This window comes from Echinops telfairi, unplaced genomic scaffold (assembly GCF_000313985.2).
Source record: "Echinops telfairi isolate 266 unplaced genomic scaffold, ASM31398v2 ScPeMD7_443;HRSCAF=831, whole genome shotgun sequence".
In the NCBI taxonomy this organism is placed as follows: domain Eukaryota; kingdom Metazoa; phylum Chordata; class Mammalia; order Afrosoricida; family Tenrecidae; genus Echinops; species Echinops telfairi.
This window is the reverse complement of record NW_022104341.1, coordinates 58,033,824-58,050,557: the sequence shown is the minus strand read 5'-3', so window position 1 is coordinate 58,050,557 and position 16,734 is coordinate 58,033,824. Positions and strand designations below refer to the sequence as shown.

Sequence of the window (16,734 nt, the reverse complement as noted above, 5' to 3'; positions counted from 1 at the left end):
TGGGCCCACTCCCTGCTGTTAAGGACAATGGACAGCCCTGCAGTCATAGACTTGGTTCCTGTAGGTGGGGTTCACACCCTACTGATAATGGTTCCTGTGGAGATCCAGCTGCCATCCTGAATCTAGGATCCACCCATCTTGTCACATGTATACCCCATTCCCTTCTCTTCCTATTGCGTATATGTCCCTAGACCACCCCCTCTCATTGCTGTATAGTGCAACCCCTTCCTGTGATGTTTGTCTTTACCTGTAATTAGTGGGCTTGCACACCCCGAAAAGGTATATAGGCCTGGGTTAGCAATAGAGATCCCTCCCTCTCGCTAGGTTCCTCCTCTCCTCCTCGCTCCCTTGTTCCCTTGTCCTCCTTCCCTTCCCCCTCTCTCCACGTGGACCATCAAGCAGGGGGCTGAGGTGAGCAATGCTACCATGAAATGTGTCTGACTCCATTATTGCAATATCTCTTTTATCTCTCATGCTCTCGATGACTTTAATACAATATTTATATATCTCAACCGTACAATTGTGCTTACTGAACCCGTGATTAGTGGTGGGGGGCTACCCCCCCCTCAAACCACAAAGATGGAGAACCTCTCCTTTCTTGCCAACCTCCAGCTTTACCTAATCTTATGCAAACACTGATACAAATGTTCATATATGTTCTACTCCCAAAACCTCACCAGCACAATATCTTTCACCTTAACTTTGTTTCCTTATGTTTACTCATAAACTTATGTTTACTTATGAAGCTTTTACTGTACTCCTGTTCTATGCCCAATGTTGCAGGATGTCTGAAAATACAAAGATAGATAAGACTCAATCCTAGCCCTCAGGGTGAATTATGTGGTTCATAATTACTGCATGGGAGGGTTCATACCGAGAAAAAAAAAAAGCCAGTGCTAAAAAAACACACCCCATTAATCTGGAAGCAAAACAGATAGGAATCTGGGAAGTGGTCTCAATCTTTCACAATGGATTTAAAACCCAACTATAGCAGAGTCAAGCTGGTTTGCTCCTCAGCAAAATATATCTGTAAACAACTAATAAACATAGTGTGATATGTGCTATGATAAAGGAATGTATACCACACACACACACACAGTAACAGGAAGAGTTTCTGAAGGAGTTGATGCCTAAACAGTAGCTTAATGAGATGCAAGAACCAGGGGAAAACATCCCCAAACCTATCACACAACTAGCAGTTCATGGCAGTCTTATTTTTTTATGTCCCCAGCAATACCCCCACTTGAATTACTTTGAGACAATCTCCATTTCTTGTGAAATAATTAGCCAGTATATATTGCTAGACTATAGAATGTATTCTAAAAATATACACTACAATTGAAAAAATAAACAGAACTAATTTAAGAAGCAGTACAAATGATCAAGCCAGGGAAAGCTTGCTGGTTAAATAGAGAAGATGGCCAAGAACAGGATAAAGAATTATGAAAAATTGATAAATAATGGTGTTACTCTAAATAACAAAATAGACACTAACTCAAAACGAATGTGAAAGTAAATTTCTATGTTTCTCTAAAAAAGCATGTTATATACAATCCGTTTACTTTGGCTCCTCACCTACTATCCAGAACTGGAACGGTACTGTTGCTCTGTACATTATAAATTGCAACCATGCCATTGTAATAGCCAACGGCCAAAAGGTTGGGTGATCCAATAGAAAAATCCAGAGCGGTAACTCCATGTACATTCTGATAAATACGTTCTGGCCACTGAATTAAAAAACAAACAAACCCATACGTTGCATTTTAAACAACTTCTTGTCAGCAACAGCAAGCGATTTTATTATCAATTCACTTTTAATAGGTATATATAGTGAAAAATTTTAAGTAAGAGTTTAATATAAATTAAGAGGTTTTTAAAAAAATCACTATAGGGAAATGTAGTATAATAGGTACAAGTTGAGGTGAAGTGATGCATTAACTGTTGCAGTAGGCGAGGTAAGATTTGACCATGGTAGTGGGAAATGAGAAAGGCTGGTCTTCCTACATTCAGTTACTCGTATCTGTTTACCAGCCCTGGTGGCTCTGTGGTTCAGCATTGGGCTACTTAACCCCTACGGTCCACAGGAGAAAGATGAGACTGCCGCATGGAGTTTTCCTAGTCCCCCAAGCCCTGCATGTGGTCACTCTGAGTTCGAATCAGCTCAGTGGCAATGGGCTTGGCAGCTTTGTTGTTGCTGTTATTGGTTTCCAATAGATAGGAACAATAGATTTCAATTTCCTTTATTGTCAGAGCTCAGGAGCTTTAAGAAATACAGCCTGGGCTGCTATAATAATTACCATATTTTGGTATTCTTTCAGCAGGATTAGTATGACCTTCACACATATCTATCTTCTTTTAGAAACAAATAATAAGCCTCAAACAAATCCTCTGCCTTTCAACGTCTGTTTCAGATGTTTGGATTATGTAATTTTTCTAAACAGTGAGTATAAGAAGGTCCAAAATTTCTAAAATACCTTGTTCTACCAATCTGTCAAGAGAGTGTGTGCATGTACATGAGTTTTCCTTTTCATTTCTAATGCAAAACCTTTCCTGTTTCTAATCATGCAAGTGGGGCAAGAAGACAAGCTATTGACAAGGGAGCCAAGGTCAAAACTTCCATGTGTTTAAAATTGCTTCTTCCATTCTTTCATGATTTAGAAATCCAACTTCCTAACAGACTGCGGCTACTTATAGAAACCTTAGTTTTCATATTTTCCTTTGGTTCCTCTATTTTCCACTTTATATTGTTTTCTACTTTACATATTAAAACTATTTGTAAAGCCAAAAAGTCACAGACTGACTCATGCTGCTTCGCCAAAAAAGATAAATATGATTTTTACTCTCTGACAAGTACAAGACAATAATCTCTATCTACTGAAGGTAGCAGAGAGCAGAAGTTAAGAGGCAACCCAGGCGTAAAAGACATATATAATTTTCAAAGGATTTTCATTTGAAAACGTCTTCTTTGTAATGATATTTGATAATCAATATTGGTTCACATCTGCACCATCATATCTAACAGCACATAGTAAATACTCCAAATATTTGTTAAATGAATTTATGAAATAAATTTCCTCTATCCTATGTCAATAAGAACTAGTATAATTGTTGTGAATAAAAGCCTAAGAAAATAAAGAAGTTTTGATTGATAAAATCTCTTGATTATAATTTATAACATGTATTAAAATTATGTTGACCTTTAAATAGTCAAATAAATTTGATCTTATTCTTGCGTGGATTACCATGGGATTCTTTAGAGACCAGCAGCAAGCCAATCCTCTTTTTTGTTCTTTAAATCCAAAGTGCCCATAGCCCACAGCCAAAATGTCCTGGAAAACAAGAACAGAAACCAAAAGCACACTTAAAACAACACAGCACTAAAGGTGTTGACAAATGTATCAATATCCACATTGATTAACTGTGTTACATTTTTCAATTAAGAAGAAAAATACCAGTATATCATTTATTTGTATATGTATAGTTCCGTCTTCCAGAGCTCAAAGAAAATTAATCAATACAATGCTTCCCACCCTTCCGGACTGATGAATAAATGAATAAAAAAGAACTAATTATTAGCTAGTTTTTTCAACATGTTGGAGTGATTTCCCAAAATTATATTATGATTTTATAATAGCATATGGGTTTTTAGGATGACATAATCATTTCTAATGTAAAATAAAAGTTAAAGTCAAGTCATATCAAGAAATACATTTATAGATACAAGTACATTTAGACAAAAGCTTAATGACTGACCAAACCTAGTCTCTGCCTTCTAATTAGAAAATCTTTCTTAAAAAATATTATATTTTGACACCACCCTACCTCCAGGCTAACATAATTTCTCAGTCACTCCCTCTATCTTAAAACACTCTTCACCACTATTCTTTCTACACTACCACTAACAATTCTACTCTTCTCTAAGAGAGCCCTTAGGTGATGTCGAGCTGCTAGCTCCAAGGCTGGTGGTTCAAACCCAGCAGCCACTCCTCAGGAGAAAGATGAGATTATCTACTCCTGTAAAGGTTCAGTCTCTGAAACCTCAAGAGCAGTTCTTCTCTGTGCTATTCGGTTGCTGAGTCAAAATCTACTTGATGGCAGTGGGTTTGGGTTTGGCAATTCCTCTCTTGTAACCCAGCACAGACTTCATTCCCTCTAAGAAGCTTTCAAGGGTCTCTCTACTTTACTCCACATCACTCTTATTTTCTTTATCAAGTCACACAGCAAACTATTATCTGGGCAGAGTCTTTGTGCAATTAAATTATTACTGTGTCTCTAGTGCTTAAAAGAGTGGCACTAAGTGAATGATCAGTAAGTATTTGTGAAATAAATTGATAAATATTATAGATACTATCTTTCACGTAATTTTATTTACTTTTATATTAAGTTTTAAAAATTCTACGATATTCAGTTTACAAATAGTGCTCATCTATCTTCAATTACTGATGATTAATACTGATTTGTTAAATCTCACATTTCTACAAAATGCTGCCAAATATACTTTCATAAAGACAAACTCATTAAAATAGCTTAATTTTATTCAAAAATAAACACTTAATTAAAACAATGTGTTATTTAAATATCAATATTATTATAAACATTCTGCTTTGTAATAGCAAAGCAACTGGCAGGATTGCACAATAGGTTTGAATATTAACAAAACAAAGCTAATTCTTAAACATACATAATACAATACAGATTAAACAAAATCTTTTAAATTTCTTTAGAAATGTATTGTTTCAAGAAATATATTTTAGGACAACTATCTTGGCAATGCCTTCAGACCAGTTTATACACCCAGGGTAGGTGGGAGGAGTGGATAATCAATCTCATTTTATCATCATCTCTTTGTAAAAGCAAGCTTACCAGCCCCCAGCTTGATTACTCAACTTACTTTCCTAAAAATGTCTTTCGTCAATATTTAAGAGTAAAAACTCCGGAGGCAGCGGTCTGCGTATTTCATGTACTAGCTGTGTAACTCCGGGCAAGTTATTTGTCCTGTCTGTGCTTCTGGTTCTTCAGCAACATACGATAATGGGAAATATGGACATAACAACCCTATAAGGTAGGTAGTAATAGTTGTTGCTGTTAGCTGCTAGCAAGATGCCTCTGATTAGCAGTGATCTTATGTAGAACAGAATGAAATGCTATTTAGCCCGGAAGCATCTTCATGATCACTGGTGTTTGAGTGTTGAGTACACAAGTATTAGCTGCTGTTGGTGATAAGAGCACTTTGTTGTTGCTGTTATTAGTGTTCTTAACTTGTTTTCAATTGATAGCAACCCCACGTAGAGCAGAACAAAACACTGTCTGGTGTATCCTCATCATTGTTGTTATATAATTATGTAATTGTTGTTATATAATTGTTGCAGCCACTGTATTAATCCATCTTGTTGAGGATCTTCCTCTTTTTTGCTGACGTTGTTTTTCAAGCATCATGTTCTTCTCCTGGGACGGGTCCCTCCTGATAATAGGTCCAAAGTACAGAAGATGAAGTCTCACCATCCTTGCGCTAACAGGCATTCTGGCTGTACTTCTTCCAAAACAGATTTGTTCATTCCTCTGGAAGTCAGTAAGATGTTCAATATTCTTTGCCAGCACCACAATTCAAAGGCATCAAATTCTCTGACGTCTTCCTTATTCATTATGTACATATGCATATGAGGTAGCTGAAAGTAGGATGGCTCAGATCAGGTGCACCTCGGTCCTCAAAGTGACATCTTTGGTCTTTAACACCTTAAAGAGGTCTTTTGAAACAGATTTCTCCAATGTAGTACACTTGGTTGATACTGGTTGTGGATCTAAATAAAATGAAATATTTGAAAACGTCAATCTTTTCTCCTATAATGATGATGTTTATCGGCTAAGTGGTGAGAGGCTGTTTTCTTTATGTTGAGGTGTAATTTATATTGAAGGCTGGAGTCTTTGATCTTCATCAGTGTTTCAAGTCATGTTTGCTTTCAACACTCAAAGTTGTCATCTGCATATCACAGGTTGTTAACAATCTTTTTTCCAGTCCTGATGCTGCAATTTCAGCCCTTCCATATAGTGTCGTTTCTCAGATTATCTGCTCAGCACACAGATTGAATAAACACAGTGAGAGAATACAAATCTGACACATGCCTTTTCTGATTGTAACCATTCAGTCTCCCTTTTGACTGTTGCATGACTGCTTCTTGATCCATGTACAGAGTCCTCATGAGCACACTGGAGTGTTCTGCAATTCCCATTCATCTCACATGACCCATCATTTGCTATGATCCACATAGTCAAATGCCTTTGCATAGTGAATAAAACATAAGTAAAGGTCTTTTTGGAATTCTCTGTTTTCAGCCAAGATCCATCTGATGTCAGCAATGATAGTGTTTGTTCCACATCCTCTTCAGAATCTGACTTGAATTTTTGGCAGCTCCCTGTTGATGTACTGCTGCATCCACTGTTGAGTGATCTTTACCAAAATTTTACTTGCATGTGATATTATTATTTATAGTGAATATTGATAATTTCCACATTCGGTTGGGACATCTTTCTTTGGGATAAGTAAAAATATGTATCGGTTTTCCAAATTTCTTGGCATAGATAACACAGCATCAGCTTCTTGGAGCATTTCCACTCATATGCCACCAATTCCTGGATGCTTGTTTTTCACCAATGTGTCCAGTACAGCTTAGACTTTTTCCTTCAATACCACTGGTTCTTGATCATATGCTACCATTTGATATAATTGAATGTGGGCCAGTTCTTTTTGGTACAATGTCTATGTATTTGGTAGGTACTATGTAGTCCTACCACCTTCTTTTGGTGTGTCCTGTGATGTTCAATACTTTGCTGAGAGAATCTTTCAAAATTGTAACACGAAGCTTGATTTTTTCCCCCCATCCTTTCAGTATAAGCTATGCTGAGTGTGTTCTTCCCTTTTTTGGTATTCCAGCTCGAGGTCTTTGCACGTTGCATTATGATACGTTAGTTTGTCTTCTCAAGTTGCCCTTTGAAATTTTCTGTTCAGCTATTTTCCATCATTTCTTCCATTCACATTAGATTATCTATATTCATGAGTAAGTTTCAGAGTCTCTTCTGACATACATTTTGGTCTTTTTTCTTGTCTTTTTAATGACATTTAGTTTTCTTTAGCATGGCGTCCTTGATAGCATCTCATGATTCACGTAGTCCTCAGTCATTAATATATATTGGGTTCATTCTGTCCTGGAGATGGTCTCTAAATTTAGGTGGAATATGTTGAAGATTGTATTTTGACTTTGGGGGGACTTCTTTTAATTTTCGTCAGTCTCAATCTGAACTTGCATGTGATGGTCTGTTTTGTAGTTGACCCCTGGCCTTGTTTTGGTTGCTAATACGGTGCTTCTCCATTGACTCTTTCCATAGATGTAGTCCATTTGACTCATGTGCTCATGGAAACATTAGCCAAGAAATAAAAAAGTAGGGCAGTTCTATTCTCTCCTATAGGGTTTCTATGAGTTGGAAACCATTCAATGGCAGTGAGTTTTTTGGTCTGTAGAGGTATGGCAGGGGAGGTTGGAGGGAAATGAGGAGCTAACAAGTACTAGAAGAAAATGTTCTAAAATTGATTGTGATGATGATTGCGCAATTCTTCCAATATGATTGAATGATTAAATTGTATCATGTGCGAAGTATATGCCAATAAAATTATTTTCTCAAAAAGAAAGAATCAAACACTATATTGCATTGGAAAGACCTGCTGCCCACGACTTCTTTAAAGTGTTGAAGAACAAGGGCATTGCTTTAAGGAGATTGCTCAATCTCCTCATAGGCAGGTGCAAGTTAGACATCGGATCAGGAAGACTGAAGAAGAACCCAATGGATTTCATTGTGGTGCTGGAGAAGAATATTGTAAGTACTGTTTCCAGAAAAATAAACAAACATCTTTCTTGAAAGAAGTATAACCAGAATGCTCCTAAAGGTGAGTCTCCTAAAGACTTCATCTCACAGATTTTAGATATGTATTAGGAGAGACCAATCTCCAGAAAAAGACACGTTTGATAAAATCGAAGGTCAGTGGAGAAGAAGAGAACAGAGGAGTTAAACGGACACAGTGACTACTATGTCAAGCATGGGAGCAACTGTGAGGAAGGCACAGGGCCAGGCAGTGTTTCGTTCTGTTCTACAGAGGATCGTTAGGATTGGGGACCGACTTAAGAGCACTTAATTAGAATTAAGACTTGCCCTTGAGTGCAAGAGACAGAATTTTTTTTTAATGTTTTAAAATAACTTACTGGATTTGCTTTATTCCAGGCTAGGCTGCTCACATTTAGGCCTTTTGTTAAGTCACAGGAAAATGACCAAAGTCTTTCCAAATTGGCCGGTATTGTTGATTCTTGTGCATCCACTTCAATTTCATCCTCCTCCTCCTTCTTAACTTCTTCCTCTACCGTTTCAAGTGTTTTGCCTTCTAAACTGTCTTCAGGCTCTTCAGGTTCAGGTTCTAAAACAACATAAAGAGAGCATTGTCAACTAGAAAAGTGATTCTTTGGTCTATTTTAATGTCTCAGAAGAACCACAAAAAGCACATCACTGCCCTAACAAAAAGCAATGAATTTGTTGTTATGTTATTAAACTCAAATGAATATTACAAAGGGAACTACACATTAGGGCAGTGGTAATTCTGTGACCAGAATTTCCATCTTCTTTGTGAGAAACGGTGTTTGATTCCCAGCCAATGCATCTCATTTGTCTGACAGTATACATTTGCATATTGCTGTGATGTTGAATAGGTTTTAGTAATTAGAAAGGACCTTGTGCTGTACTTCTAAAAATCAGCCAATGAAAACTTTACAAATGACCAAAGTGCATTCTGAGTCTTCTCAAGGAATGTATTTACTGGAGCTTTAAGAACATACTTATTTTCTCATGTGAAAAATTAGGCATTGTCTGATATGTTTTTCTTCCTCTATTGTCTAATGTTAAGGTTGCTTTTAGGAATTATATTTTATAAACTTTTCAAAATATAAGGTACATACACCTATACAGAACTGAACATTTTTTACAGAATATACTGAATACATTTTGAGAGGGGAAAAAAAGTACAGCATGAGTTCTGGTAGAAATAAAAAATGAAACTATTTTATCACACATATTTTGAAAACAGCTTATTTCAGAATGGAAATATATATGTATATTTAATCATTTTATTAGGGGCTCATACAACTCTTATCACAATGCATACATACATCGATTGTGTAAAGCACATTTGTACATTCATTTCCCTCATCATTCTCAAAACATTTGCTCTCCACTTAAGCCCTTGGCATCAGTTCATTTTTTCTCCTCCCTCCCGGCTCCCTACTCCCTCATGAACCCTTGATAATTTATAAATTATTTTGTCATATCTTGTACTGTCCGACATCTCCCTTCACCCACTTTTCTGTTGTACGTCCCCCAGGGAGGAGGTCACATATAGTTCTTTGTAATCGGTCCCCCTTTCCAACCCAACTTCCCTCCACCCTCCCGGTATCACCACTCGCACCACTGGTCCTGAAGGGAACATCCGCCCTGGATTCCCTGTGTTTCCAATTCCCATCTGTACCAGTGTACATCCTCTGGTCATGCCAGATTTGTAAGGTAGAATTGGGATCATGATAGTGGGGCGGGGGAAGGAAGCATTTAGGAACTAAAGGAAAGTTGTATGTTTCATCGTTGTTACATCGCACCCTGACTGGCTGTCTCCTCCCAGAGACCCTTCTGTAAGGGGATGTCCAGTGGCCTACAAATGGGCTTTGGGTCTCCACTCCGCACTCCCCCCCCACTCACTTCACAATATTATGCTTTTTTGTACTGATAATGCCTGATACCTCATCCCTTCGACACCTCGTGATCACACAGGCTGGTGGGCTTTGTTGCTTCAGAGCTAGATGGCTGCTTGTTTACCTTCAAGCCTTTAAGACCGCAGATGCTATATCTTTTGATAGCTGGGCACCATCAGCTTTCTTCACATTTGCTTATTCACCCGCTTTGTCTTCAGCAATTGTGTCGGGAAGGTGAACATCATAGAATGCCAGTTTAATAGAACAAAGTACAGAGTGGAAATATTTTTGAAATGTAACTGAGTATACTGATTTAAAAAAAATTTTAGATGGAAATTCATTTTAAATTAAAGTTTGGAGTTGCTTCATTAAGTACAATATATATACCTCTCAACTATGTAACATGTTGAATTGTTGCTTATGGGGGCAGGCAGTGGGGTTCTAAAGAGAGAGTTTATCATTGTAAGCAGTGTCAGAGAATTAATAGTAGAACTGCTTTCAAAGCAAAATTTTTTTAAAAATTGCTGCCTTTAAGAGTATCATGAATGTAAGAAATTGTAATATATTACAAAATATAGAAAAGGCAGTTCAAAGATAGAATTGTGGGAAATGTTGTGTGTTACTGTTATCTGTTTGCCACTTCTTATATTTGAAAGTTTGATCAGCAAGTTTAAAATAAAACATTCAAAGACTGACAAAAAAGAAAACTTTATAGATCACAGCAGTGTGATGTGGACAGAGAGTATCCATGACTTGGATGCTGACTCGACAGCAACTAACAACAACAATCAAAAAAGATTACGGGTGAAATACTAAAAAACACCTTAGAAATATTTTTTCTAACCACCTGGATATCATGTATGGATTTTAATGGTTTTAATTTCATTACCTTTGTCAGAGATGTGGCGAGCCTGAAATAAACGGGTTGTTTGTTCAGATATAGGATAGGAAGTCCAAGATATATTTACCTCCCAAACACATGTATCATCTATAACTAACCTGGAAAGAGGATATTGCTTTTGAATCAATACTAGAGAGCCTACAAAGACAAATCTCTGTAATGTCAAATCTAGTCATCTTACTAACTTGTATATGAACAGAATTGAGATCACAACACAATTCAGTCTTTTTGCTGGCATATCCCTTTGCTTTTAAATCTAAACTTAACTTAAATGACTTTTTTGTTTTTTATAATTTTGTGAACATTGTGACACACGTATCCAAGAACTTATAAAAATTAACATATATATGTATATGTATATATATATATATATATATCCAAAAATTCTGCATGTGAATTCAGAGGTTCATTAAATCCATAAAGATAATCATGAACCACAATAAAGATCGCCTATACAGAAAATGCAAGCATATTTACAAAAAGAGTTTTCAATTTCTTTGTATGCAAACAAAAGCCAGATAATTAGTAAAGACTAAAGAAGAATTGAAGCCTTTGAATTGTGGTACTGGGCAAAGAATATTAAATATACCATGGACTTCCGGAAGAATGAACAATTCTTTCTTGTAAGAAGTATGGCCAAAATATTCCTTAAAACTAAAATAAAAATCACTGCTATTGAGTCAATTCTAACTCATAGCAACCCTAAAGGACAGTGTAGAATTGCCCTGATCGGTTTCAGAGACTGTAACTCTTATGGGAGTGAAAAGTCTCATTTTTCTCCTGTGGAGTGGCTAGTGGTTTTGAACTGCTGATCTTTTGGTTAGCAGCCCAACATGTAAACACTATGCTACCAGGGCTCCTTCAGAATGCTCCTTAGAAGCAAGAATGTCAAGACTTCATCTCACTTGTACTTTAGACACGTGATTAAGAGGGACCAATCCCCAGAGAAGGGCAGAGTGCTTGGTTAAGTGGTGGGTCAGGGAAAAAGATGAAGACCTTCATTAAGATGGCCACAGGGGTTACAGCAATGTGCTCAAACACAGCGAAAATTTGGAGAATGGTGTATGACTAAGCAACATTTCCTTCTGATGCATCAGGTTGCTGCTCTGAGTCAAACTGAATTGATAGCACCTAACAACATCCCTAGGGAGCTACAGGCAGAATGGCCTTAGGTAATTTCTCCCTCCTTCAGTCCCACTTGGACTCTAAAATATGCTAAATTGAGAAGAACACTTTGCTGCAATCCTTTAGGCATCCCTCAGACGGGTTAGCCTTGACACACACAGTAATTTATAATCTGTCCTGCCCAGACTAGATGCAAAGACTAGATACCCTCTCTGGAAGTATGGGCCACCACCACTTTAAAATGGTCGCACCAAGTCAGGAATTTTTTACTTGTATGTGTTATCAATGACATTGTGCTATAATCTGAGCACCCTATTGGTTCACCTTTCTTTGGAATGGGTGCCAATATGGATCTCTTCCAGTCAGTTGGTTGAGTAGTTGTCTTCCAAATTTCCTGGCATAGCTGAGTGAGTGCTTCCAGTGCTTCATTGACTTATTGAAACATTTCAATTGGTATTCCATCAATTCCTGGATCCTTGTTTTTCGTTAATGCTTTTGGTGTAGCTGGGATTTCTTCCCTCAGTACCATTGGTTCTTGCTCCTATACTACCTCTTGAAATAGTAGAATGCCAACTAGCTCTTTCTGGTACAGTGATTCTGTGTATCCTGTCCATTTTCTTCTGATGCTTCCTGCATCATTCAATATTTTTCCATGGGATCTTTCAGTATTTAACTCACGGCTTAGATTTTTTTCCCTTGAATTCTTTTAGCTTAAAATATGCCGAACCTGTTCTTATTTTTGGTTTCCTAACACTAGGTCTTTGCATATTTCATTATAATATTTACCCAGACTTCTTGAGCTCCTTTTGAAATTTTCCGTTCAGGTCTTTGACTTCATTATTCTTCCATTTGCCTTAGCAACTAAAGTTAAAAGCAAGTTAACGAGTCTCAACAATTAAAAGCAAGTTAACGAGTCTCTTCTGACATCCGCTTTGGTCTTCTCTTTCTTTCTTGCCTGTTCAATGACCTTTCACTCTCCTCATGTACGATGCTCTTGTGTCATCACACAGCTCATCAGGGCTTCTACCGTTAGTGTTTAGTGCATCAAATCTACTCTTGAGATGTTCTTGAAATTTGGGTTGGATATGCTCAAGGTTAGTTTGACTTTTGTGGACTTGTTTTAATTTTCTTCAACTTCAACTTGCATATGAACAGCTGATGGTCTGCTGTTCCACAATCAGCCCCTAGCCTGGTTTTAGCTGTTAATATTGAACTTCTCCATTGTCTCTTCCACAGATATAGTTAATTTGATTTTGTGTACTTCATCTGAACAAGTCCACATCACACTTTGTGATGTTGAAAATACTTATTTGCTATGAAAAAGCCATTGGTCCTGTGAAATTCTATAATGCTATCTTCAGCTTCGTTTCTATCACCACCATCATATTTTCCAATTACTGTTCCACCTTATTCATATCCAACTTTTGTATTCCAATTCTTCAATAATGATCAATGCATCTTAACTGAATGATCAATTAATCAATTTCAGACTGAAACATTATGTGGTGGTCACCTAATGTGGTGTCAATTTAAGGATTAAGAGTGTAGGGGTGGAGTCTGGACTGTCAATCTGGAGATAGCCAATGAGACTTCTGTGGGCATGGCCTTCTCCTGAGAATTCTGGGAAAACTAGGACTTCCTCCTTGAAGGCGAGAGACACTTCTCTTTCTGCCACTTCCTGGGAGATATTGCAGAAGACAAGTCATGGACGCAACCAGACCTTGGAAGCCGGAGAAGCCACAGAGAGACCCCTGCCAGCACTGAGATGCTTACAACACCACTAGACTCAAAGACTTTCTACCCACTGGCTTGTGATCATCCTGCATTTGGCTTCAATGCATGTGTTTTGTGAGTATGAAGAGGACTTTATAGATTGGTATCGGACATATGGGCTAATATCAGAATTATGGACTTGATCTGGACTGGGCTCGGACGTTTTCTCAATGTTCAATTGCTCTTATATATAAATATCTTTCTTATACTCATATGTGTGTCCATGGATTTGTTTAGTTTCTAGTCTACCCAGACTAACACATTAATAGAATACTTCAACTATAGCATCCCTGGCATTAGTGGTTAGTGCATGCATTTGAATAATAGTTGTATTTACTGAATTTACTTGAATGCAGACAGACATTATACTATCACAGACAACATTGTACTTCAACATATAGTTTGAAATGTTCTTTTTGATAATGAAGCAACCCCATTCCTCTTGTTTGTGCCATTCCTTTCATAGGAAACCATATGATTCTCTGATTCAAAATGACCAATACTTGTCCATTTTAGCTCACTAAAATCTATAATACCAATATTTATGGGTTCCTTTTCATATTTAACGACTTCCAATTTTCCTGGATTCACACTTTGTACATTCCAAGTTCCACTTACCAATTGATGTTTGAAGCTGTTTGGGGCCGTGCCCCCGTCAGCAAAGGAAGGTCTCAAGGACTTCACTCCGGCAGACTTGACTCCATCCGAGTCATTATGGTCAGTTCCCCTTTGAGAAGCAGCTCTTCCTCAGTCTTATTTTGAGTGCCTTCTGACTGAGGCATCTTCTGGCCCGACCTTGGGCCAAGTTCTGCTCCTGTTCATTAGGTTTTCAGTAACTGACCATGTGTCCATGCGATCCATAGGGGTTTCAGTGGCTAAGACCTCTGAAGTGGACAGCCTATTCCTTCTTCGTAGTCTGTTCTTAGTCTGTAAGCTCTGCTGAAACCTGTTCACTTTAAATTACCAGTATTTCAAATACCAGTGACATCACTTTCAGCAGCACAGCAATACACAAGCCACCACAGTATGACAAACTGTCAGATAAGTGACAGTGAATATGAGAGATAATATAAAATAAGCAACTAATTCAATACATGGACAAGGAAGATGGTAAAAACCATAAATGCTTACAAAGTTTTGAAACCACATCATCCTGTGTCAGCTTATGACAACTCACATATTTAGTACTGAAAGTTTCTAAACCTATTATCAGCTGATAAGAGATAGTGCTGTCTGCAGATTGCATTTAGAAATATGTAATAACCTCATTTACTTTTTTAAATCATTCACACTTGTCTATATGTAATTTTTTAATACCTTTATAAACGGGAAGCTGCCGATAAGCTGCCAGTTTGGGCTGAAATACATTTTCCATTAAAACACGTTCCATAAAAAACAAGTCCTGAAGAAACTTATCAGATTTCAATATTGCATCTGAGTGGTCTTCCTCATCATCATGGACTTTAGCAAGAATTACATTTTCAATATCCATCAGGGAACTCGCTTCACTATCTGTAAAATACAACCATGATGCACAGTGATAATATGACCCAAATACAATTACATGGTGTAGGCATTCTAAAGATTTAATAAACGGCATTACCCCATTTGTTTAGTTTACTTCAGTTTTCAACAACCGACATTTATTGAATATATCCTTTCTGTGCCAAGCATATGCAACACAGATTGCTCAGTAATTTACACTTTTGCAGAAAAAAACAATGGTCATCATCCTCGTGAGGTAATGTGTACATCTATAATCTTTATTCAAATTGAAATAGGATTACTATTTGTCTGTACATAAAAGTATGAACTTGATGATTTCTTCATGGGAACACCATGAATTTTTCTGTAACAAATTGCCTCAAATTTACTGGCTAAAGACAACACAAAGTAATTATCTTACGGTCCTGTGGGTTGAAGTCTGACATAGGTGTCACTTAGCTACAATGAAGATGTCAGTAAGGTCACGTTCCATTCTGAGGGCTTTAGAAGAGAATTTCTTTCCTTGCAGTTTGAGCTTCTAGAAACCATCCATATTCTTCCTCCATCTCTGAAGCCAGCAAAGCTATAGCTCTCTTCTCTTTCTGCAATCACATCTTTTTCTAATCACAGCTGGGAAAGATTCTTCCCTTTTAAGCACTGCAGGGTTAAACTGGGTACACTACAATATCTGTGATACTTTCCCATCTAAAGATTCTTAATGGAATCACACCGGCAAAGTCCCTTTTGCCAGTAAGGTTTAAAGGGGTATGGGCATCTTTGGCGGGAGGGGGTGTGTGTGTTTATTCTTTTACATGTCTTAGCAAACTCCTTTTCAAAACAGAAGCTAGAGATATGCCTACAGCTAATATAATTAAAACCCTGGGTGTTATCTAAGTAAAACTGAGTTAGTTAAAATTTATTGTGCCAACCTGGCAAATAAACACGTGTGGGGTTTATTGAAGGGCAGAGAGATAAATGGCTCCGTGAGCCTCATCTTTCGAGTTCTTGTGTCTCTTGCTTTCTGATGGTCAGACTAAGGTGCAGCTGTCTTAGCCAGTTCCCTGTTCCAGCTGGCAAGGCTTCACTTCCTGCAAGATGTCCCTGAGGAGAAGCCCCATGGACCTACCCCGATGCAGCCCTGGGTGCTGGAGCAGCCATGTGCTGAGATGCTTACACACTCATTGGTTTGGCTTTCCTCCTGCAGTTGGCATCATTACGTGTGTTTTGTGAGATGGAGGAGGACACTTTGTAAATTGGTGTCAGACACAGGGGGTAGTGTTGGACTTGTGGGCTTGGGCAGCACTGGGTTGGGATGTTTTCTTGATGTGCACTTACTCTTTATATAGACCTCTCTTACACATATGAGTTTCTGCTGATTTCTTTCTCTAATGTACCCAGACTAATACAAAAACCTACATAAGAAGACTCTTAAAAATGAAGAGAAGAAGCAGAGCAGCTAAGGACCTCAGGACCAAAGGAAATGATTCACTAATATGCTCTCTGAGTTGTCTTTTGCCATCATGTAACCCAAAAATGGACCTGAAGAAGCTGGCAGCCTGGAAATGCCAATGAGAAAGACCAAGAAAAAAAAAAGCTAAAGCCCCAGGAAAGAGGTAGTCTAGAAAGACAGGCAGGACATGTTAGACAATAAACACTCAAACACAATACTACCGG

The 16,734-nt window shown here is 37.7% G+C and overlaps 1 protein-coding gene across 1 annotated transcript in view; it reads right to left on the bottom strand.

The window, feature by feature from the left end:
* The window catches only part of DNAI4 (dynein axonemal intermediate chain 4), an 88,203-nt gene that overhangs the window by 20,411 nt on the left and 51,058 nt on the right, over positions 1-16,734 (bottom strand). The window contains exons 8-11 of the mRNA XM_004699617.2: positions 14,893-15,087; positions 8,250-8,458; positions 3,243-3,329; positions 1,576-1,727 (exon numbers count right to left, since the gene is read on the bottom strand). Coding sequence (XP_004699674.1) covers positions 1,576-1,727; positions 3,243-3,329; positions 8,250-8,458; positions 14,893-15,087 — 643 coding nt within the window. The remainder of the gene's footprint in view (positions 1-1,575; positions 1,728-3,242; positions 3,330-8,249; positions 8,459-14,892; positions 15,088-16,734) is intronic.